This window comes from Pleurodeles waltl, chromosome 1_2, assembly GCF_031143425.1.
Source record: "Pleurodeles waltl isolate 20211129_DDA chromosome 1_2, aPleWal1.hap1.20221129, whole genome shotgun sequence".
In the NCBI taxonomy this organism is placed as follows: Eukaryota; Metazoa; Chordata; class Amphibia; order Caudata; family Salamandridae; genus Pleurodeles; species Pleurodeles waltl.
The window spans coordinates 93,009,265-93,033,577 of record NC_090437.1 but is presented as its reverse complement, the minus strand read 5'-3'; the positions used below and the strand labels follow the sequence as shown (position 1 = coordinate 93,033,577).

Here is a 24,313-nt window from a genome sequence, read left to right as displayed (position 1 = left end):
CAGCTGGCAAGAGATTTCACCCCGTGGATTTGCTGCACAGCTTCCTTCTAACCAGAGGGCCCATACCTCTAGCTGAGTAATATGCAAGGAATGAGCACGTTTGTGCACCCAAATGCAGCCCCGAGCAGTTCCCCTCAGGGTCGCCTTACTGGTAGCCCATAGGGTGCCAGCAGAGGCAACAAAGCCCTCATTATTATGGAAGGAGGCTTTGAGTATCGTGCTAAGAGCCTGGACATATGATTTGTCTTGCAGATACCAGGTGTTAAGTCACCACATGGGACGCAGACCTTCCTGGGGAGTGCCAAGATGGAGGAGGGTCGCATGGTCCGATGCTCCCCAGGGAAGAGTCTGAGCATGGGAGATAGCGTGACAGTCAAGAGCAGGAATATAGATAAGGTCTATACCAAGTGGGTGTGATGTGTCACTAAAGTCTGTGTGTAATGGAGACGCCGAGGATTCCAGGTCCTACATGCATCACAAAGGCCAAGGGTGGTAGTCAAATCAGAGAGATGACGAGCTCCTGAAGGTCCAGCGGTATCATCCTCCGGGTCGGGCACTGCCTTCAAATCGCCTCGTTTATGGTAAGTCCCTTTGGGAGGTCTAGGAGGATCTTTAAAAGATCATGGAGACAGGCAGTAAAGTCCGCCGGAGGGGCACAGACACTTACTAGGTTAATTGCAAGAAAGTGACTCTGTGGTTCTTGAAGTTAGCCAGAGACTGTCAAGGGGAAGGATCCGCACAACAGAACATCCCACAAGACCCGGAGGAGTAACCTCTACACACCAGGCAGGGGCAATTGTTACCCAGGAGATGGGTCTCTTGGAGTAATAAAACCTCAGAAAAGTTTTGATCAGCGAGGCCGAGGACTGCTGTGCGCTTCACATGGTCCAAAAACCTATTAATATTCCAGAACAAAATTCAAAATGACATCATCATGAAGACATTGGGGCCTAGTGGCGATCAAGATGAGGGAAGATAGATCAGCCTCTTATGCTCGGCCCGATGTATGTGCCTGCCGTGTGAAATAAAGAGCCGTGTTCCTGTGTGCATTGTGTTGGGTGTGTTGCAGATGTATGTCCAAGTGCAGTGAAACACAATTAAGCAAACAGTTGAACATAACAGAACTACCTTTAAAATGAACATCAACATTATACTGAATCCCAACCCCCAACTTTCACCCCACCCCATACTTCCACTCAGGAAGCATCTGTCGCCTGTAAAGAAGAAAACACAGGTACAAAACAAAACAAAAATGAAATTGGAGTGGTGGACCCCTTTTCATTCAAGGATCAGCATCGGCCATCAAAGGTGTCTTAGGAAGAGATGAGTATGCATGCCTTTGCGCCGCAACTCAGCAATTAATGCACATTATAGACTGCACATTATAGAAAGATCTGTCTCTGCTTGGTCCACTGTATGTCATGGTGACACATCTCTTAAAGGGTCCTTGTGCTCCATGCATTGCAAAGAGGATTTGGAGCATGGGGTGTAGTAACTTTTACATGGGTGAGTTCGGTATCTTATTCGTTTGGGCGCCAGTTTAGTCCTGTTTGACCCAGTGATGCAAGATTCCTAATGAGAAATATCCACCGGAGCACGTAGCAGACATTTCTCCGTAAGCTAGAATGAGGCTGCTTCTAGGGTATTGAAGAAGTGGAATTTGTTAGCATGGAGCCTGGCAGGAAAGGGGAAGTGATATTGAAGGCTCTTCGCCCTGAGCTTCTGTTTGACCTCCAGGTAAGATCGATATTGTTGCTGAAACTCCCAGGTGTACTCAGGGAAAAGAAGATCCTTGGCATCCCCAAAATGAGATGAGCTCGAGAGCGGGACTCTCTAAGAATGGTGTCTCTGTCTCTGAAGTTGAGAATCCAGGCAATCACCAGTCTGGGAGATGCACCCAGGGGTGGTTTGGGGGTCAGAGCTCTGTGGGCCCTCTCTATTGCAAACCAGGATGACAGTTGGTCCAGGGGCATCCAGGATTTGATCCAAGTTTCAAGAAAGTCAGTGACTTGTTGTGATTCTGTGCCGTCAGGGATACCCAGCACTCGCACATTGTGTAGCCGGGAGCAGTTGTCTGCATCCTCGGCGTTGCTGTGCAGCTCCTTTGTATACCCAAAGAGGCTGGACATCTGGTATTTGAGAGTAGCTACATCGTCCTCCACTGTGGATATTCGGGGTTTTGGCTTAGGTGATCCTGGCCATGGTCTAGCAGAGGTCCTGACGAAGTAGGCCAACGTCAACACACACCTTCCCGATCTTGGCCTTAATAGCTTGAAGAATGGCTGCGAGGTCACCATCGGAGGATTGGGACTGTTCTGCGCCGGCACCTCCAGGCTGTCCAATAGTAGGACCGGTGGTATGTTGTTCCATTCGTATTTAGGACGTCACAGGGCAGGCGTGTTTGTCTTTTCACATGATGTATGGTCAATGTAAGCAGCCAGTACTCTCCTCAGTGGCGATCCGACCCGCTTGCTACAGGTTTGCGGCAGCACGACCAGTCAGTCTCTCAGAACTCGATGGGGTCTCCCAGGGTGGATGACCAGATATGATGGGTGCTCCAATTTGTACGCAGTTGGACCGACGGGCACCCCCTATGGCACTATCCTTGATTGGACTCCGGGTAGGATGAAGGCCGTGTGTTAGGCAGTGAGGAAAGAAGGCCCAGACAGGGACCTCATAGGCCCCAAGTTTACTTAAGTCACCCTACAGGGCCCAGATGGGCTTCTGACTCCTTTAGAAGGAAGTCGTGACCCCAGATCATCGGACCAAGAAAAGGGTGGGAGAGGGGCCTCTGCACATGTACAGCCAGCGCAAGAAGAGGGGGCCCCCAAATGATCCCCAATATGGTGCTGCACTGTGCAGTTAGTGGTATGCAGGCCTACTGTGGCACAAGAAGAGAGGGGCCAGAGCGTTTCTCCTCTGTGGGCGGCTACCCTAGGTGAAAGATGTTTGAGGTCATCTGCCTACCAGACTCCCACTAAGGTGTCGTCCCAAGTTGGGTGAGCCCTCCATATATATAGGATGAGTACTTGTAGACAGAGGAGGGAGCTCCTCCAGAGGGCAGGGGCTGTGGTGAAGCGTTCAGTTGAGTCCCGAGGTGGCACCCGTCGTGCACCTAGGCCACCAAGGGGCCCACATGATCATAGAAGGAAGTTCCTGGTAACTGCCCTGTATATGGTCATTGCCGTCTCTCCCCCCCCCCCCGGGGTGGTGTCAGCAGAGGTGCAAGTGACCACGAGTGCTCCCTTTACCTGGCTGGGGAGTAGAGAAATCAACTCCCTGGGGACGGATGCCCCACTGCTGAGCAGTTCGGTAGGTAGCTTACCTCAGGTCTCCAGCAGGCCCTGTATAGCACAAGTGTCCACTGGCGGCTGCCGTCCAAGATGTAGGATCCCCTCTGTGACCCAGGAGGTCATCCCCCAAGCCCAGGGGGGACGCGACGCTGCACGGGACAGCTGCAAGGAATTGACCACCCAACCATGTGCAGGGCGCAGCTCAGACCTCTCCAGTGGAGGAGAATGGGAGGGAGTCAGACTCACCTCCCTCCGTGTTTGCACCTCAGTAGGGCAGTATTGCCTCCTCAGAGGCCGCAAGGTCATGCGTCCAGGCCCGAGCTACCGAAAGGCACTGGCAGATGGGGGAGGGCCCAACAATCTACCACTGCACAGGTTCTTGAGTGGTTCACTCTCACCCTGCCAGATCCTAGTTCTTGTTGGTGTGGCACCTTTCATAACTCGGCGGAAAGGGTAGACATCAGTCGGTGCCGGTTGCCATTTTGGGTGGGCCTTGGACCTCTTGGGGACCACAGGAGCTAAGGTGGCAGTACCTCCTCCTTGGTGAAAATAGCAGCTGTGGAGTTTAAAGGCCGAAAGAGGTAGATGTTGGGGATGGATAGAACAGTCTGATAGAAGTAAATTGAAGTGGATGACAGAGGGGTCCAGAGCACTCTTAGAGTGTGACCGCCAGCTTGGTGCTCAAAGCCATGCCCTTCTTATTATTTTTAATGATCCTGAAGGGTAGTTATTTTGATATGGGCACACATAGTCCCTTATCTTTCCCATTCTATTGTGAAGAGAGACCTAACCCCAAATGCTAGCCCCATAACGAACTGACGAGGCCATTTTGGTCTATATATTTGAAGGAATGTGCACACCCCGTGCCCCAGTGCGAAACTAACCAGACCTCCGTTTATTTTTGCAGTTTAGCTATAATATGCATTTGTAGATTCAGTTCAACTCAATTTGGAATGAAAAACTGCTATCAAAAGAAGTTCACCTCTTCCAGCTTAATGTAGCCACCCCAAATACTCTTCAGACTTTTTGATAGTAGCACCTAATGACATTTTGTTTTATAAAGATTACTCCTTAGTCCCAAGGCAGACAAAAAACACATTGAGAGACCAACTGCTGGAGCCCAATCGGAGTTTGAGAGATAAGTACTGCATCATCTGCAAAAAGTAATAAGAATAAACAAAAGGAACCTACCTTTGGAGAGTCAAACAGAAGCCAAAACATTATCAAGCCTTTTACTGTGCAATATATGTTAAGGTAAAAAAGGAACAAAACACTACCCTGGAAAACGCCAATAGTTACCGGATATATATATCTATATATATATCATAGGTGACTGTTTGATATTGTAACCACTCTCTCAGCTCTGAATAAGAATTTATATGTTTTCACCAGTGTTTAGATTTTGTCTGCCTTGTGTGTGCTTCCCTATCAGATGAAAAGGCTGGATTGTTCAATATTCACTCAGCACCTGCCCTGGAAGAGGACCAGCAGCAATGGCTAGAACTCCTTCATCAATTGCGTAACTGTTACATCACAGGCTTTACTAAGGAGACTTCATTGGCACAATATGTGAGGTTGTTTTGTGTTATGTACTTGAATTAAGTAATTATTGGAACGACCCCTTGAAATACAGAGCACTTAAGAATGGAGTTCCTGTTTCGTCTTTGTAAAAGTCTGCTCAGCTATGGTGGCGAGGGCGGGTGGGACTGCATTCATGCTGGTTGTAGGTCTCTAGTGATCGCGTGGTATCCCCTTGTGTGTCAGGACACACGAGCACATTCCCAGGCACGCATTCACTTGGCTTCAGCTGAAAAGCCGGGGTGGGAGGTGCCCTGCAAATGCGGGAGTGGGTCTAAAGCCAGAAAGCATTCCTTGCCTCAGAGTAAGGGGTAGCAGGTTTCCTGAACGAGCCAGTGTCCTACTTTACATTTTTCACAGTCTCCCTCCAACCTTTTATTAAAAGTGTTCCAGAAATCCCCCGGCAATTTTCTTCATCGTTCTTTCACCTCGAAGAGAGATGACCTAAAATGCATAGGGCGCCCCTTTCAACGAGACAACAGAACATCTTTAACCGCAACACCCTGCTCCTGAGGAAGTCACCTTCAGCCAGAGAATGCAAGCAAAAGGGCCCTGCTGCCAGAGGCCGCACTAGTCTGTAATCAGCCCGCGGTTCCAGGCTCTCTGAGTGCAGCTATGTTTAGCATCAAGCATTTTACTGTTATCAAACGCCAAATGTAAAATCCAAAACCATCTTAAGTGGGAATGTGCCCACGTGCATTCCGCTCTTTGCCAGCCCTTGTCTTTTTCTTTTGCTTACTGCAACTCAGAACTAAAATTTAGCGTCAGTTAAAGATAAACATAGTGGCAGACTAGAGATGTGCTTTCCAGATGAAAAACAAATACTTAGACAATGTTAGGTCAATAGGTCAAGCTAAAAATAGGCTGTGCCGCATGTAGCTTCTCACGTGAATGCTAATACTGCAGGCTAACTAAAGAAACTGACACTAAAATACGTATATTTTGCTGTTTCTGAAAGGCGTAGTGCATCTGTGAAAAATTCTAGTTTTACAGTTTTTTAATAGCGATATAAAATTGCTAAAGGTTTTCCTTACAGTAACCCGAAGGATGCCTCAAACCAGTGTACCTAAAGTGCAAAAAACTGAATCCACACCAAAAATAATAATAATACAAGTTTTCCTTTCAGCTTGCAGGCATAGTAGAAGCCGACAGAAGACTACATTTTTCCTAATAAATATTACACGTTGTGACCAAAACAAGCATAATTCTATTGCTATTGTGCACCAAATTATTTGTATTATTTAAATTTATTGAGAAAATTTCTCCTCAACCGCTAGGAAAATAACTATAATACAATGCTAGATTCTCAATGTAAAAGTTATCATTTATGATTTTTAACAAGTGTAATATCCGACTTTGCATAAGATGCAGAAATAAACTTTTTAAGCTGCCAGATATGGAAAGTGATTGAAAATACCCCTACTTAATGTTCAATTTCTGCTGTCATTGCGTCCGTCCAATGGACACCAACGTTCTCCTCTCCTAGTATATCCAAAGTAGGATTGAGCATGGCATTCATTTTGTAGAGCATTTATGTTTCGATACAGCATCCCATGATTGTTTCGTGTCAACGTGAAATTATCCTTGTATGGATAAAGCTAACTGGTCAACATATTGGGGTACCCTGGTATAGCACCCCTCCTCCCCATTCCTATTGCACAGTGACCTGGAAAGGTAGCCAGCAACGTATGTTCACATCACATCCGCAAGTGAGCTGACTGCTCTCAATTCTACCCGTCCACTCAACCGAAGAGGAATGGCTGACACCAGGGTACAAGTTCCACTTCCAAATTATTATAAAACAATGAATGCCTCGCCTTCTCTTTGCTTGATTACCTACAGGTAATCTTGATGAGTCCTTGTCCGACTGTATAATCACAGCCTTTCCTGTGAGAAGGAATTTACTTCTAGAAAGGATATCCCAGGCCCTGTTCTGAATGGCGCTCAGATCAATCTTTAGCAAACTAATGCAGATCGTAGGCCCCTTATTTTGCTAGAGTCCTTGGTAGTTTTGATGCCCACTTTTTCAAATGTTCCGATGTTCTGCCCCTGTTGTTTAAAAATGCGACTGTGCTATTTCCATTCCCTTATAGGCCAATTTTCTTGTTAAGCTCCTCACTTAAGTTGTTGTGGGGAGGGACGGGGGTTGGGGGAGATTGGTTAATTGGTTATTCTGGGCAGGTTGCACGGTTGGACCGAAACAGAACTGGATACAGAAGAGCAATGTTTGAAATCCCGTTTGCTTATGAATAAGTGTTTCGGTGGTGATAGATGGAAACTGCGTAACATTTATGAACCTTCACACTGCGTTTCACACAGTGGACAGATACAAACATTTGGGAATTATGCTGGCTGTGCGGGGGGCGGGTCAAGAATTGATTATCCTGCTGCACCAGATTCATATGTACAGGGAGTGCAGAATTATTAGGCAAGTTGTATTTTTGAGGATTAATTTTATTATTGAACAACAACCATGTTCTCAATGAACCCAAAAAACTCATTAATACCAAAGCTGAATATTTTTGGAAGTAGTTTTTAGTTTGTTATTAGTTTTAGCTATGTTAGGGGGATATCTGTGTGTGCAGGTGACTATTACTGTGCATAATTATTAGGCAACTTAACAAAAAACAAATATATACCCATTTCAATTATTTATTATTACCAGTGAAACCAATATAACATCTCAACATTCACAAATATACATTTCTGACATTCAAAAACAAAACAAAAACAAATCAGTGACCAATATAGCCACCTTTCTTTGCAAGGACACTCAAAAGCCTGCCATCCATGGATTCTGTCAGTGTTTTGATCTGTTCACCATCAACATTGCGTGCAGCAGCAACCACAGCCTCCCAGACACTGTTCAGAGAGGTGTACTGTTTTCCCTCCTTGTAAATCTCACATTTGATGATGGACCACAGGTTCTCAATGGGGTTCAGATCAGGTGAACAAGGAGGCCATGTCATTAGATTTCCTTCTTTTATACCCTTTCTTGCCAGCCACGCTGTGGAGTACTTGGACGCGTGTGATGGAGCATTGTCCTGCATGAAAATCATGTTTTTCTTGAAGGATGCAGACTTCTTCCTGTACCACTGCTTGAAGAAGGTGTCTTCCAGGAACTGGCAGTAGGACTGGGAGTTGAGCTTGACTCCATCCTCAACCCGAAAAGGCCCCACAAGCTCATCTTTGATGATACCAGCCCAAACCAGTACTCCACCTCCACCTTGCTGGCGTCTGAGTCGGACTGGAGCTCTCTGCCCTTTACCAATCCAGCCACGGGCCCATCCATCTGGCCCATCAAGACTCACTCTCATTTCATCAGTCCATAAAACCTTAGAAGAATCAGTCTTGAGATATTTCTTGGCCCAGTCTTGACGTTTCAGCTTGTGTGTCTTGTTCAGTGGTGGTCGTCTTTCAGCCTTTCTTACCTTGGCCATGTCTCTGAGTATTGCACACCTTGTGCTTTTGGGCACTCCAGTGATGTTGCAGCTCTGAAATATGGCCAAACTGGTGGCAAGTGGCATCGTGGCAGCTGCACGCTTGACTTTTCTCAGTTCATGGGCAGTTATTTTGCGCCTTGGTTTTTCCACACGCTTCTTGCGACCCTGTTGACTATTTTGAATGAAACGCTTGATTGTTCGATGATCACGCTTCAGAAGCTTTGCAATTTTAAGAGTGCTGCATCCCTCTGCAAGATATCTCACTATTTTTGACTTTTCTGAGCCTGTCAAGTCCTTCTTTTGACCCATTTTGCCAAAGGAAAGGAAGTTGCCTAATAATTATGCACACCTGATATAGGGTGTTGATGTCATTAGACCACACCCCTTCTCATTACAGAGATGCACATCACCTAATATGCTTAATTGGTAGTAGGCTTTCGAGCCTATACAGCTTGGAGTAAGACAACATGCATAAAGAGGATGATGTGGTCAAAATACTCATTTGCCTAATAATTCTGCACTCCCTGTATTTGCAGTCCTCTGTGAGATTCCAGACATTTTTTGTAACTGATCTTTATTGTGGTTACGAAAAATACTAGTGACCATAGGACACTAAAAACATTGTATAGACAGTAGAAGTGCACCAACAATAAGACAATTTAAACTTATCCAAAAGCCCCCTACCCCCTTTTCTTGTACAAATCTTCCCAGATAGTAGAGTACACATTATTACAAATATTTTTTGGTCATTAACATTAAAATGTATCCCCTTATCTGTCAGACACGTTCACACTCGCTAGGTTTCCTAGAAGAAGCCCACGTAGGGAGCTCTTGCAAAAATAAAAAAAATGTCTGTGTCAGAGGAGGGGAGGAGCAGCCTTTGAGGGGGAGAGGCACTTCTGCCTCTTCCCCCACCAACATCTCCATCCTAAAACAAAAAAAGATAGCTGTATTTGTGGCCAATGTCTTCAGGTGTTTTCAAACCCTATATTAGAAACCAGCACTTCAGATCCTCCAAAGAATAGTTGGAAAACCACTCAGTGCAGGGGTTTTCAGCTTACCTTTCTATCACCAGCTCTTCACCAGGTGACCACATGAAGGGCGCAGATATCATGTGACACCCTGTGGCATCATGTGAGTTGACCAGTCTAGGAATGGAGTAGGATACCCATACAGATGATTTGCTATCTCCGGATTCTCGGATGTGTGAGGGACAAAGTCCTCATGAACTATCTTTTCACAGCCTTCCCACTCTGCAGATTGGAATTCGCGTGCCAGATCTGCAGATTAAATCCAAAAAACAAAATATCAAACCCTGCACCCATTCTCTTTAAATTATTTGTTTCTACCATGTAGCGCAATGACCAACAATATATTTCTTCATCCTTCCAATTATTTCAGACTGAGAATTAGAAAATGAGCACTAAGGACCAGGTGGGGTACCGACCAACTGAAGATTTCAATCTTGATGAAGATCAGTTGGAAATTTTGGAAAAGAATTTCAGCAATGGTAGCCGGCAGCCCAACGGAGCAACCTTAATGCTAATTGCAGCTGAAGCTGGGCTCTCAGAAGAAGCAACAACTGTACGTATCTCTTCATAGTCCTCCTTTCTTTACCTGCCCCACCTACTCTCCACACTCTCTTCTCGTAGCTGCTCTTTTTGTGCCTCTTGTCACTCTTAACCTCCATTTATACTTTATTCTCTTATTGAGCCTTTTCTTCTCCTCACTTCTACTTTCCTTTCTAAGGCCCCTGCTACACTTTTACAAAATTGAAGACATTTCTAGTCAATATTATTAATAATGTAACTGGGATGGGAGCCTGCTTACTTGACATCAATGAGTTCACTTGACAGGGGTGCAAAAGTACACTTAAGTAGGAAGCAGACACTTCCCAAGCTGATGATCAGGGGTGTTTCTCCATTAGGGCTCTGGGGCTGCGCCCCTCTGAAATCCCTACACGTTTACAAGAGAAAAGATTGTACCTCTAAATAAATCAATGTATTTAAGTCTGGGCTCTCTGTCTCAGGCTGCTTGTCCTCTCTCGCCCTGAAGCAAGAGACGGAAGCCAGGCAGTAAATCAACTTTCTGCAATGTGACGCACAACGCAGGGCTTAACTTTCTAAACCCCTCCGTTTTTATTGTGGTCTATGGAGGTATCCATTGTAAGCCAGTGACTCAGCATCACAGTTTCAGGCATCAGAGTCTGTTTCCCTTCGTGAAACCAGATGTCTGTCATTCACCATTCACAGGTGTAAATGTGTGAAGGGGGTACGCACATGTCAAAATATTTACAAGGCAAAAGTAGAAGAAAATAAAATGCTTAAATGTGGGTGAGCTAAATGTTTAGGGGTGGTGAAGTGAGGGAGATGTGAGGAAGTGCATTCAGGGGAGACTGAAAAGAGGGTGCTAGAGAGGAAAGAGATGAGGTTGAAGATATGCAGATGGACAAGATGTGCAGAGAAAAGGGCATGCATATCTAACATAAAGCACACATAACTGAAGGTCAATACTCCTTGCACAGGCCTCAATAATATTTAGTTCAGTCTCACAATTTCAGAATATAAATATTTGCAGTGTTAAATATTTATAACAAATCATTGTTGTTACTCTTATCTTAAACAGCTAACAACCATTGGCAAAGCCAATAGTACTGGCAGGTTTTAGGTTTGTTACAGTTGTTTTATATATCTAGATGCAATAACATCTCAGAGAGAAACCAAAATTCCAGTCAGGTGGCAACCTATAGGAATCAGAGAAATGTATTTTACATTTTCACTTTCAGAGAGGTCCCACTTTTTTCATCCCACTTAAAGTCCTGTCTGCACATATTTCTATGTGACTAATTGCAGCCAGTACCTGTGGGTACTTCCTGAAGTCTGGTTAGACCATTTTGTCCCTTAGTCGATGCTGCATTCAGTGCAAGACACTGAGAAAGCACACTCTTTAAAGGGCCTGAAGTTGTTGCGGTGTACAATTTGCACATTACAGTATCAATCAATCAATAAATAACTTTATTTCGGCTAAAAGCCATAAAAGTATCCAATAGACACCATACCATTATCATACAGTAAACCAGTTCAAAAGAAATAAACGAGGAATACCACATAATACATTAAGAGACCCTAAAATTCCTTCTTAAATAAATTGGAAAATGGCATAGTTGTTAAAACAATACAAAACAGACATCAGTCTTAAACTCTTATGGGCCTTTGCGTCTTAATTCCAGTCATTAATCTGCTGCTACATTAAGTAAAAATAAGTTTATTAAAACACACAGCGATTCTCTGGTTCTTATGGCCCATGCATTTTGCAAGTATCTTGCAACTGCAAAGACTACCTTATCAGTTGTGTCACTTGCCAAGATGCGTAAGGATGTATTGCATTCCCTTATCCCCATTGACTTGCATAGAGGAAAGATCCACTTCTTCCTGGGAACCAAATATCTAGGACAGAAAAACATGAAATGTGCGAGGGACTTTGGTTGCTCCTGGCAAAAGTGACAAAAGGTCAGATTGCAATCCTCCGTGCTCCATCTCGCAGTAAATGTCTTAAGTGGCAGAGTCCTTAATCTAAATTTAATAAAGAGGGTTTTGATGTAGGGGGGGGTTTACATTATCCATATAGGCCTCAAACTTGGGGTTACATTTATAATCGGAAACTGTAGCGTCCTGCTACCTTGGTTTTTTTTGGACCAAATTTGCACCAGGATAGTCTCCCAGTAGCACCTTGTTATACGCGCTCTTGGTCAAATTACGAGGATCTCTCCACACCTCATCCATTTTAAGGCATTTGCTCATATCTCTAATATATTTAAACCAAGGGATTTTTAATGCACAGTCGTCCACTAGGAACTCATCTGTTGCTGTTTGGTAGGTGGACAAGTATTCGGAAGTCCAAAGACGGACCCAGTACATAAGAGGTCTTAGAGCAATTTCACTGTGAAACTCGTTTAAAGCTAAATCAGATCTAAGGGGTAGGAGAGGGGTACTCATCGGCAGCCGCAAGAAATTACGTATGAAGCGGTTTTCCACCGTCGTCAGACACCTAGAATTGCAGTGCCCCCAAAGCTCGGCACCATAAGTTGAAGCAGCCACTGCCGCTGCTTTGTAAACTGTAATAGCAGGTAAGATCTCCCCTTCCGAAATATTAGCGATTTCCCTCCCTATCACTGCTGACCTCTGCCTGAGGACTGACAAGCTCTTCCCAATCTGTGCCGACCACTGTTGGTCTTCTGCTAATCTAATCCCCAGATAGTCAAATTGACTAACTCTCTCTACCGGTTGGCCTGCTATAGTCATTATCCCCATAAATGACTTATGCGGGTTAAAGACCATGAACTTTGATTTAGTTAGATTTATTTCAAGTCCCCTCTTGGAACAGAAATTAAAAAAAGCATCAAGTTCGTTTTGTAGGCCCATTGGGGTTCTTGAAATCAATAAGGTGTCATCCGCAAACATTAAAATGGGAACAGGGGCTCCTGCTAGCTTTGGAGCATTGTGGTTACAATGCATCAACTGGTCCACCGCATCGTTGATAAAGCGATTAAACAATGTGGGGGCCAGAACACACCCCTGCCTGACCCCCCTGTGGACTGGTATAGCTTCTGTTAGATCACCGCCTTGAGACCAACGTGCCTGGGCGTAAGTCCCCTCATGAAGGTACCTAATCAATCTCAATAATTCTTTGTCAAGTTGGTAGGTCTCCAGAACATTCCACAATAAGTCTTGTGGGACCATATCAAAGGCAGCTTTTAAGTCGATAAAAGCCACATACAAGTGGCTCTTATTGAGTGTCCGGTATTTCCAGCAAAGGAGATTAAACCTAAACGCCTGGTCTATTGTACTCATTCCTGTCTTAAATCCTGCCTGGAAGTCAGAAAGGATATGAGAATCCTCTATCCATGTCTGTAGTCTAATCAGGACCTGTTTACAGAATATTTTTTGGCTGACATCAATTAAACGTATTCGCCTATAGTTAGATGGTTCTTCCCTTGGCTCTTTTTAAAAAATAGGGACTATGATTGCTCCTTGCCATGTGGGGGGGAAGTCCACCACCCCTCAGTATCTCATTACTGAGCACATTTAAATATAAAGACCAAGTTGTAGGTCGAGACAAATATAAGTCACCTGGGATACCATCTAGCCCAGGGGCCTTCCCTTTTTCGTACTGATTGGAGAGCCAAAGTTGTTACTTTTAGAGAAAAGAGTTCCAAGTCAAATTTAGATTATGTAACTGACCCGACAGTTGATATATGAGAAATAAAGGGCCCTTTGCATTTTGGTAGAGGAACAATAGTGTTACTATCACATTACAGTAAATGTAATGCAGTAAGATATGGGACAGTTTTTAATGTATTTAATATTTCAAGACTATGGGGGTCATTATGACCCTGGAGGTCACTAGACTGGCAGGTTCACGGTCGCAGTCGGACCACCACCCTGGACAGGGCCCTGGCCCCCCTGGACCGGCCTGTCGTTTTTTTCAGTGCCTGAATTATGGGCTGTGAAAAGCGCGATGGGTGCTGTCGCACCTGATGCACCGATGCATTGCCTCTGGATAAATTATGAGCCGGTGTCAGTGTTAAGGGCCAGCAGGGAACTCGTTATAGGGCCGGCAGGCGGAAGACTGGGGTGGCGGTCTTCCATGCGAATGAGGCCGCCCGCCAAACTCATAATGAGGGCCTGTGTGTTTTGTTGTGTTTCTGAGCCGAATTGAACACAACCGACTTCAGAAAGAGCACCTTAACCTCAAGGTCACACCTCCATCAATTGTATTTCTGCTGTGAACGTGCCAGTTGTGGATGTTGACACTAAATGACTATGCACAAGTAAGGTTATCAGATGACTTAATGTGACCAATGATGCAGTGCTGTAATACTTGGATTTTCTTTTACAAGTCTTTATTTTAGTTCAATTCTTTCAACTGAGGTGAACTAGGACTCCCAGAATGCATTTGGTAAATAAAAACTTATATTGGGAGCATTGTATCCTTAATGATGTATAGTCATATGGTAAAATATATGGGTGCATTGCTGTTAAGCAGAATTAATTTGGAACTTCTAAGGAAGACTTGAATGTTGTTCCAGTGAACTGCTGACGAGTGTGAGACAACAGATTTGAGATTACAAAACTTTGTCCAAGATCTCTTTCAAAGTTTTAGGGCATGAAATATCTTGTTATTTAATACATAAGCCTCTGTACACAAAAAACTACCCAGCCTGTTTCCTCCCTGTTTGAAAACGCTAAGCCATTCATCACCGATTGAGTGAAGGAAGGAACTGTTAAATCCTAATCCTGACAGCGTGGGGTTTGGTGGGTAGGTGGAATGACTGCAGCGGGGGTTGGTCCTGAGGCCAACCCTCGCTGTGCAAGGCCTTAGGTCAACCACAGTCTTGCACAGCCTTTGGCTGTGCGCGGCGGTGGTTGGATTGATGTATAGTAATGAAATTTACTTTACGTTAAAAAAAAACATAGAAATTCACTGAAAAAACAAAGGTTACAGGGACGATATAGTTAGGAAATAGAATTTTAAAAAACATAGAAATTAATTTAAAAAATGAAAGGTTACAGGGACGTTATAGTTAGGCTCAATTTTAAATGTACAAAACCATAGAAATTCACCTGTTATAGTTAGTTCTCTAAAGTAACTATAACTCGTGTCCTAAGGTAACTATAACTCGCGCCCTCGCCATGCACTGCTAGTTACCCCACAAATTATGGCGCTCATGACATCTTTGATAACATTATTGATAATATCAATGTAATATTTGCAGTAAAACCTTTGATGTAAAAACTTCACACGTCAAGGGTGTGGGTTATTGTTAACTTTGGGCACACCTTATAGTTACTTGAGATAAGTCTAACTATAATATCTCTGTAACCTTTGTTTTTTAAAGTGAGTTTTTATATATATATATATATATATATATATACACAAACACACCAATTTTTTTTTATTTTATTTTTTTTACAAAAATGTGGCCAATGAGGTACTATAGAGCGCATCGGGATTGCAACATTGCCCAGGGCTCAAACAAATAATGTATGGTGAAAGATCTGTTAGTTTGGAGACCTAGAACCATCATTTTAGAGTAGTCTTGTTTACTTGGAGCCTGATTTATATCCATGGTCGTCTGCCAGGGCAACAGAGTAAATTACTATGTTGCCTTGGAGGAAGCACTGCCAGCCAGATTTATCAATGACTGGCAGGGAGGCGGTAATTTATAACAGCATTAACAGAAACTGCTGTGACGGGTGTTGTGATGGACTATACATACCGCCAATATATAAATCAGGCCCCTAGTGACGTAGCATAGCATTTTCTCAAATTCCATTGTTGGTATATGGAAATGGCTCATAATACTATTTCATTAGAACTCCCTTTTACACAAACAAGCCCTCCGGATAGAACGTGTTAATAATGTCCTGTCAACTACCCAATTTGTTTAGGGTTTTAGGCAGGTGCCGAACTTAACCTCTGCGTTTTGAATTTCTCATGCGAGCTGTACCTTGGTAGTGTTAGAAGTGGATCTGAATATTTGGTTACATTTGCATGTCCCTAATGTAAACAGCAGCAGTTGGAAGAATGAAAATGAAGCTGCTCACAGCAATAGTAGCCTAAAATTAGATCATGTGTTGTGAAAGAGCACATACAAGGCTGAAAATTCTAGCTCACACATTTTGTGCAGCCATCTTTCTTATCTCCCTTGTCTTCTTTACCTAAACAAACTCCTCAAAGAACCAGTTTGGTTGTTTATATCATTTGTTGCCTGCATTTATTAATTTAGAGCTGTTCTTTATTCACACAAAAAACAACCACCTTAAGGTTCACCACAATATCTATGAAGATTATTATTATGAATATATAAAACCTATAAAAACTATATAAAATGTTTACCTACTTTACCAAGTGGTACCAAGAACTACTAATGATAACGTTTCCCCCGTTTTTTACTGAGTCCTTCAATTAAATAAGTAAAGATAATAATTAGTCTTTATCCCTGCACTAGAAGGGGAGCCTTCTATTCTAGTATTAGAACTATGCTTTAATACGTTTCCCACTTTCAATGTGTGCTGTGGATTACAGCACACATGCACGTTTGAAAAGTATGAAGAAAAACAATTTCTTCATCATTATGCCTGCCTTGAGAAGGCGTAAGGTTTTGACGAAAATCTTTGTCTACAATTTTTAGTAAATGGGGATTTGTGTCAAAACCCATGGGTGATTGCATTGAAACACCCATGTATCACCAGTGAAATGCCCCCTTGATGCAAGGTAGGGCATATCTCTGCTTTACTTTGGCCAACATTCCAATGCAAGTTCTGATTTGAGTTGGAAAGTATATACCACCACTAGGCTTTGGGCAGTTTGTGGTATGAAAATAACACAGACCCAGGGTAAAGCATTAGTAAATCAGAGCCTTAGACTTGGTATACAACTTTAGCTTTTTTTTTAATTGGCACAGAACTTGCCAGCAGAACACTCTCAAAAACAGAGTTTTTCTCTAAACCAAATAGAGGAGTTATTTATTCTAGAATAATGTTGTGACAACCACTGTTCCCGATTCAGTTGGCTTATTTTTAGTTTGGCTTACATAGTGTGAATTTTGGGTTTCTTCTTTATTAATCTGCTCTGATCTGTAGGAATAACTCGTAGGATCCCATGAATTGAGGCTGGTTACAGAAGATTGAAGAATATGAAGCCTGTGTTGTCAAATTACCCCCTCCAATATTTTCCTGAGCACATATCCCAGTGTCTGAATTTGACCTGCTTTTACTGATAAAATGGCAAACAACAACATTTATCATAGATGCTGCTAAAGGTGAGATGTCCTTAGAAATCTCAGGGATGCTCTGCAGATTATTAGTAATGTTTCTTGTTTAATTGGATCTTAGCTTGGTACACCTTCCTTCTTGGCTCTAGTACATAAATCATGAAAGAAGATCAAGGATGTATAGATCATGGGTTCTGGTCCTTGCCCTCTAGCTTCGGTCTACTGATAATGCACTTTGTGAACATATATGCAGCGTCCCCACACTAAATTAAGTAGTACTTGAAGGCAGTAGGATGGGAGGACGTGGAACCACCCTAGCCAATCCTAGATCATGCCATTTGTCATGCCCAAAAAGTGTATACAGTCTTTACCCCATAGTCTTTACCCCTCAGAACCTTCAATGGAGGTCTTTTTTATGGTACTTAAAAAAACTTACCTATGAGGTAATGTCATAATTAAATGTTTTTTAAAAATGTGGAATTAAAGGGTTATGGGATGGGTATGGGTTCGGGTTTGTAAGGGTTTTAAAGGGATTTATAGGGTTCAGGGCTGGGTAAAGGTGCACAGAAGTGAGCCTTGTAAAGGTGTTTTAGGATTCACGGGTGGGTAAAGTACAGGGTAGTAAGTGTTTTAAAGGGATTGATAGGATTTAGGCATGGGTAGTGGTAGGGGTGGAAAGATGTTTTCGGGGTCATGGATGAGTAGTGATAAAGAGAAGTAATGGCTTTTTAAGGTACAGGTGTGGGTAGTGGTAAAGGGTGGTAAGGGGTTTTAGGGTTCAGAGCTGGGTAGAGGTAAAGGGATGGAAGAGGTTTGTAGGGTTCCGGGACAGGTAGATTTAAATACATATAGGACATTTTAGGCATTTGGGCAGTAGAGGTAAAGGGAGGTAAGGTGTTTTTAGGGTTAAAGTGCAGGAAGAGGTAGGAGTTAAAACATAGGGGGTGGGAAAACAGAAAAGGTTTAACAAAAAATAAAAGAGGGGGTGTTTGCAGATAATCCCCAAAAAGACTATATACATATAAATAAAATCCACATATAAATATATCCACTTAAAAAACCAAAGGTTACAGGGACCTTATAGTAAGGCTTACATTTTAAATGTACCAAACAATAGAAATTCACCTGCTATAGTTAGAGTTATCTAAAGTAACTATAACTCGAGCCCTAAGGTAACTATAACTCACACCCCGCCATGCACAGTTATCTGATCAATAATTATACTGCAGATGTTAGTGACATTATCAATGGTGTTATCAAAGATGTCATGAGTGCTGTAATTTGTGGGGTAGTTAACAGTGCATGGCGAGGGTGTGAATTAGAGTTACCTTAGGGCACAAGTGTACAACATAAGGAGAGATCTGTGGTCTAAAAATCATGTTGACCATATTCACACCCCCACCAGTGAAGTCAGCAGAATCTGATGTAGATCGGGTACGTTTGTTTTGGAATGTAGCTGGTTTGGTGAGTAAGCCTAAGGATTCAGATTGGAACAACTTGATAAAGCAGTACTAGATTGTTTTTATGCAGGAGAACTGGGTCTGTGACACTGTACATATTGATGGTTTTGTTTCTAGGTCAGCAGTCCCTTCTAGAGTGGGTTGTGTTGGAAAATGGCCCTCTCTTAAGGCTCACCCCAAACATTTTTCCTTCCTCCTCCCCTTTTTCTGATCTCATTTTTGTTGGCCTTAAGGATCTGGGCATTTTCTCACGGCTAACCAGTGAAAAAGTGATCTCACCATAAAACATGATAACATTGGCTCGTACCAAATTGGCATATTTAATTTACCAATAAGTTCCTAGTAAAGTGCACTAGATGTGCTCAGGGCCTGTAAATTAAATACTACTATTGGGCCTGCAGCACTGATTGTGCCACCCACATAAGTAGCCCCTTAACCATGTCTCAGGTCTGCCATTGCTAGGCCTGTGTGTGCAGTTTCACTACCACTTCGACTAGGCATTTAAAACTACTTGCCAAGCCTTAAATTACCCTTTTCTTCCATATAAGTCACCCCTAAGGTCGGCCCTAGGTAACCCATAGGGCAGGGTGCTATGTAAGTAAAAGGCAGGACATGTACTTATCCATTTTATGTATCCTGTAGTGAAAAGCTCCCAAAGTTGTTTTTCACTACTGTGAGACCCACTCCTCTCATAGGCCAGCAATAGGAATTCCCTTCTATGCTTTTAAGTGGTAATTTCTGATCTGAGAGGAAGAGACCTGTCATATTGAGTATGGTTGGAATGGTAGAAAGAAATCATACTTACTGTTTCAGAAATGCCACTTTGGAAAAGATGGCATTTCTCTGCACGTCCTGCCATCTGTACCTTACAGCCCGTCTCCAATCCACGTCTGGTCTATGCTGGGTGACAGCTCCCCTTGTGCATTCCACCCAGACAGCCATAAACACAGGGCACTCAGCTGCATCTGTATTCATCTGCTTACAGATGGTTTTCTCTGGGCAGTAAGGGTGGAGGGTCTCTCTCTCTCTTACACGTCAAAGGCCAGTGGCCTGCCCTCACACAGTGGAATAACAACTCCCCACAGGGCTCCTGGGAAACAGGGCTGGGTTTAAAGGGGAACTTGTGCACTTCAAAACCACTCTTTGAAGTTTCCTTCAGAGTATACATACTGGGTGCTTTTGGGTATACATACTAAGTGGGTGACCCCACCAAATCAGACACTTCTGGATCTACAACTGGACTCTGTCAGAAGGACTGCTGAGCTGCCCAAAGGACTAATCTGGACTGCTTTTCTGGAAGGACTGCTATCCTGCTTGTTGCCCCTCTGACTCTGCTGGAAGGTCTCTGCCTTCCTACACAAGTGCTTTCCAAAGACTTGGATTGAGCTTGCCTCCTGTTCCAAAGTCTCAGGGCCAACAAAGACTTCATCTACTAGCTCTTAGCTAGTCCACCGACTTCATCGACTCCAGAATGGGCACTGCTGTCCAACGACATGCCGCTGTCTGCTCTGGTTCAGTGGTCCTTGCTGAACACAACAACTGTGGCCTGCAACGGAAGTGCGTCATTGCCGCAATGCTGCTGAAGTCCCATTGTGTGATCACGATACTCCGAAGTCAACACATCACGTCTTGACCTGGAGGACTCATCGACCCCACCGGGTCACAATAAACCGCGACCTCACCACCAATGTCGCATCATCTCCCTGCAACCGGATGGAACCGATGCCTCACCTCCCCGGCCGCAGCCAGGAACCGATGCCGCACCTGCCCCAGCAATGCCTCATCTCCCCAACTCAGTGCTATGTCTTTGTTTGCTTGTTTATCAAAAGTACTGTGCTTGGGTCTGAAACTCGTGGCTGGCCCATACTCTCCCGCAAGTAATGTTGGGCTATTGGGAACGATGTCATAATTGCCCCAGTTGGAGCTATTGTGTTTTTAAGTGCTATAATAAGAGTTAATCTTGCAAACTTCATATCTTTTACTTGTGTATCTTGGATTCTTGACATTTTGGTCTTATTTTATTCAGATCAATATTATCTGTTTTCCTGAGTTGGTGCGGAGTACTTTTTGTGGCGTTTTCACTGTGCTACTATATGAGTTATTGCACAAATACCTTACACATTGCCTTCTAAGTTAAGCCTGCCTGCTCTGTGCCAAGCTACCGGAGGGTGAGCACAGGATAATTTTGTTGTGTTGTGACTTACACTGACTAGCATTGTGGTCCCTACTTGGACAGGGTGCATACCTCTTTGGTCTTTGTTTCTTAGCTATTAGGATCGCCATAACATATTGTGATTCACTACATTTTCAAATTGTGTTTATCTTGTGCTCACAATAAGCTAATATAGCCTTATAGCCCATCGTAGTGGGCCAAACTAGCCATTAAAGGCCTGCTCTAGCTTTGCTGGTATAGCCCAGCTCCAGAGGGCTATACGACTATTAGAGCATTCCGCCATTTGAGGCCAGAATGTTCTAGTAAATAAAACACAGGCCTCAGAGAGCTTGAGAGGATTGAAATCCAGTCGGGCTCCATGAGGCCCTTGTTCACAGTAACAAATGTGAATGACAACATTGGAATGTTGGAGCTCCAGCCTTCTACCAGACATGGGAAACCCGATGCACTCCATTGTTTTCAATGGAGCTTCCAGCATACCAATGTTCTAATTGTCATTCATAATTTCTATCACAATAATTTCAATTGTTACAACACATAAATAGTACACCGATTTGATCAGATGTTTAGCAAAGTATTAGGTGAAATAAAAAGTTACCAGGTGGTAATATGGGGAGGGGATTTTAATTGCAGGCTTTGCTCCATATCGAGGAACTCAGTTTGGGGAATGATGAGGACTAAGAATGTGGATTATCTGCATTTTGAACATAACCTATATGTCCAGAATGAAATTAAGATAAAGGATTCCCTTGTGTTTACACTAGATATTGTACCTGTTAAAAATTGGGTTTCTGGCTGCTAGGGTATGCACCTAAGCCAGGCAGAACCCACCCACTTTAGTCAGGGCTCAGGCTTACACACCCAGAATAACCCCTGCTCACCCCCTGGGCAGCTTGACACAAGCAGTCAGCCCTAACCCGGAGGAAATGTGTAAAGCGCTTGCACAACACACGTGACGCACTATCCCCACCACAAAGGAAACACAACACCAAATTATATAAAAATAAACTGTATTGTACACAACATCATTAGACCAAACACATGTCAGTAATACCCTGCTACCCAAGCAGTCGTCAGAACATTACACAGTACGATTATGACCTATGAGCCACATAAAACACATAGGCTACTGATTATTCTGCAACATAAGCAGTAGTCAGGAAAACATTACTAAATAAAGGGACTTATCATAAAATCATCTTAAATTCCCATAAAAGGAACATTAGGAAATACATATGGCAAGTCATAAAAACAGATTAGCATGGAATGCCCATAAAAGGAACATAAGCAAATGCATGGCAAGTCATAAGAAACAGATTAGCATAAATGCATGTGCCATAGTAAACATGTCAGCAAGCAGAAAGCACATGGCAAGTCACAAGACCACATCAACCTAATCCTACCATCATAGGATCCCATAATAGGAACATGTCACAAGAAGAACTAACATCATAATTACGATGATTTTGCAATCCAGGGTAACGACCCTGTTTTTTTTTACCGGGGGGAAGAGTTGCTTTCACAAGACCTGCGTGCTGTAACTGTGGAGGAGGGAGTGGTGGTGCCTGCCAGCCCTGTCTCTCTACGCTAAAGGAGGAAAAGAAACTACCATGCAGCTGCCCGTGGGCACGCGACACAGCTGCTACCTGCCCTCAAAGTACTACCTTCCTGGTGCAACCTGCCCTCAAGGGTGAGGAACTCGGCCGGGCGGCTCCTGCTGCCTCTGTCCTAGGAGACCGCACATCTCCCACTCTAACAGTGCCACCTGGTGGGCGAGCCTCTTTTTCTCGTTCCACCGACAGGGGCAGCCCACAGAGGCAACGTTGTGATCCCTGCTCCGCCCTACTCCAACTCCATCTTCGGGGGCCACAGGGATTATGGCACCATAAAAGGTGCCGGCTGGTGGCCCGGGGGAATGCTCTACAGTGCTCCAGACCCAGGGGGCACTCAGTGGAGCGCGATCGCTCCGGATTTTGTTCTTCTGCGCCCCGTGGTCACACAGTACCACACAATGCGGGCATGCCTCGCAAACAAGAGCTGCCCAGCTCGCGGTGGTGATCTCCTTCGCAAGGCTCTAGAAACTCTCTTGAGGCACTACCTCATTAAAGGAAAAGGTGCTCTGGCCAGGGAACCAATCGCTTCTCAAGGTGCTTTGATAAATGAAGAGAGGCACTCCTCATATGCTACGCTCTACCAAAGGAGCCTTGAGGAATAGTGATGTCATCATGCTGGGAAGCAACAGTTGCAGGGGGGGCAGGGGCCACAGCACCCAACCCCTGGGGACACAAACGGAGCACAGGGCAGTAGGGGCCAACAGACAGGCTGGCACAAGTGATTTGCAGTCAGTGGCAGATCCTCCTAGTGACCTAGCAGATCACAGGTCAGCACAGCAGAAGCAGCAGCACTCCAAGGCGGTTCCTGGTGAGTCCCTCCAGCAGCATTCTGTGTCCAGTTCCAAGTAGGTTTCTTGTGTGTCTTTATGGGGAAAAATACCATGTACTTATATTCAGTTTTGCAAAGCATTTTCAATGGGGGGGAGAGGAGGTTCCAACCTGTTACAAGTGGTTCTAGGAGTGTCCCCTCTCTCCTCCAGCACAGGCTTCAGACATCAGTTGGGGTAAACAAGCCCTATGTGTGAGGCCAGGGTATAGCCTTTACAGATGCAAGTGTGCCCGGCCTCCCCTTCTCTTAAGCCCAGGAAGACCATTCAATATGTAGATGCACCTCTGTGACACCTCCACCCTCCCTGTGTACAGGCTTTCTGAAAAGTATGGACAAAGCCCAGCTGTCGCTCTGCCCAGATGTGGACTGGAGTCAAGCTGCAAAACACCAGAGTCCTAACCACAAAGAAGTGCTCACTTTCTAGAAGTGGCATTTTTGTAATAGAAATAAAATATCCACCTAAACCAGTAAGCAGCATTTCTCACTACCATTACAACCATACCAAACATGCCTATGCTACCCCACATAAATCAGACAATACCTCCTAGACATAAGGCAGGGCATTTCTAATACAATCTTCTGAGAAGACAGCACTCACAGCATGAAAAACCACATAGGCTGTTTGTCACTACTAGGACAGGCCACGCTACCAGGCACATGTCCTGCCTTCTACATACATAGCACCCACCCTGCCCATAGGGCTAGCTAGGGCCTACCTTAGGGGTCACTTACATGTAGTAAAAGGGGAGTTCTGGGCCTGGCAAGTAAATTTAGATGCCAGGTCCCTGTGGCAGTAAACTGTGCACACAGTCGTGCGCTAGCAGGCCTGAGATGGGTTTGAAAGGCTACTTCTGTGGGTGGCACAAGCTGCGCTGCAGGCCCACTAGTAGCATTTGATATACCAGCCTTGGGTATAAGAATACCACTGTACAAGGGACTTACAGGTAAATTAAATGTGCCATTCAGGTATAAGCCATTCATACCAAATTTACCATGAAGAGCACATATACTTTAGCATTGATTAGCAGAGCAGAGCCATAATGTCAGCCAACAAGGGTTAGAAATATTACGAAGAGAAGGCAAACATTTTGGGGAATGACCCTGTAGGAAGGGTCAGGTCCAACAGTACCAGCTCCAGTCCATAAGCA

At 44.1% G+C, this 24,313-nt stretch overlaps 1 protein-coding gene across 2 annotated transcripts in view; it reads left to right on the top strand.

Annotated features, from left to right (window-relative positions):
* HOPX (HOP homeobox) overlaps nt 1–24,313 on the top strand; it is a 102,122-nt gene that overhangs the window by 64,949 nt on the left and 12,860 nt on the right. For both annotated transcript variants that reach the window (XM_069236618.1, XM_069236622.1), the window contains exon 4: nt 9,716–9,898. In XM_069236618.1, coding sequence (XP_069092719.1) covers nt 9,731–9,898 — 168 coding nt within the window. In that variant the 5' untranslated portion in view covers nt 9,716–9,730. The remainder of the gene's footprint in view (nt 1–9,715; nt 9,899–24,313) is intronic.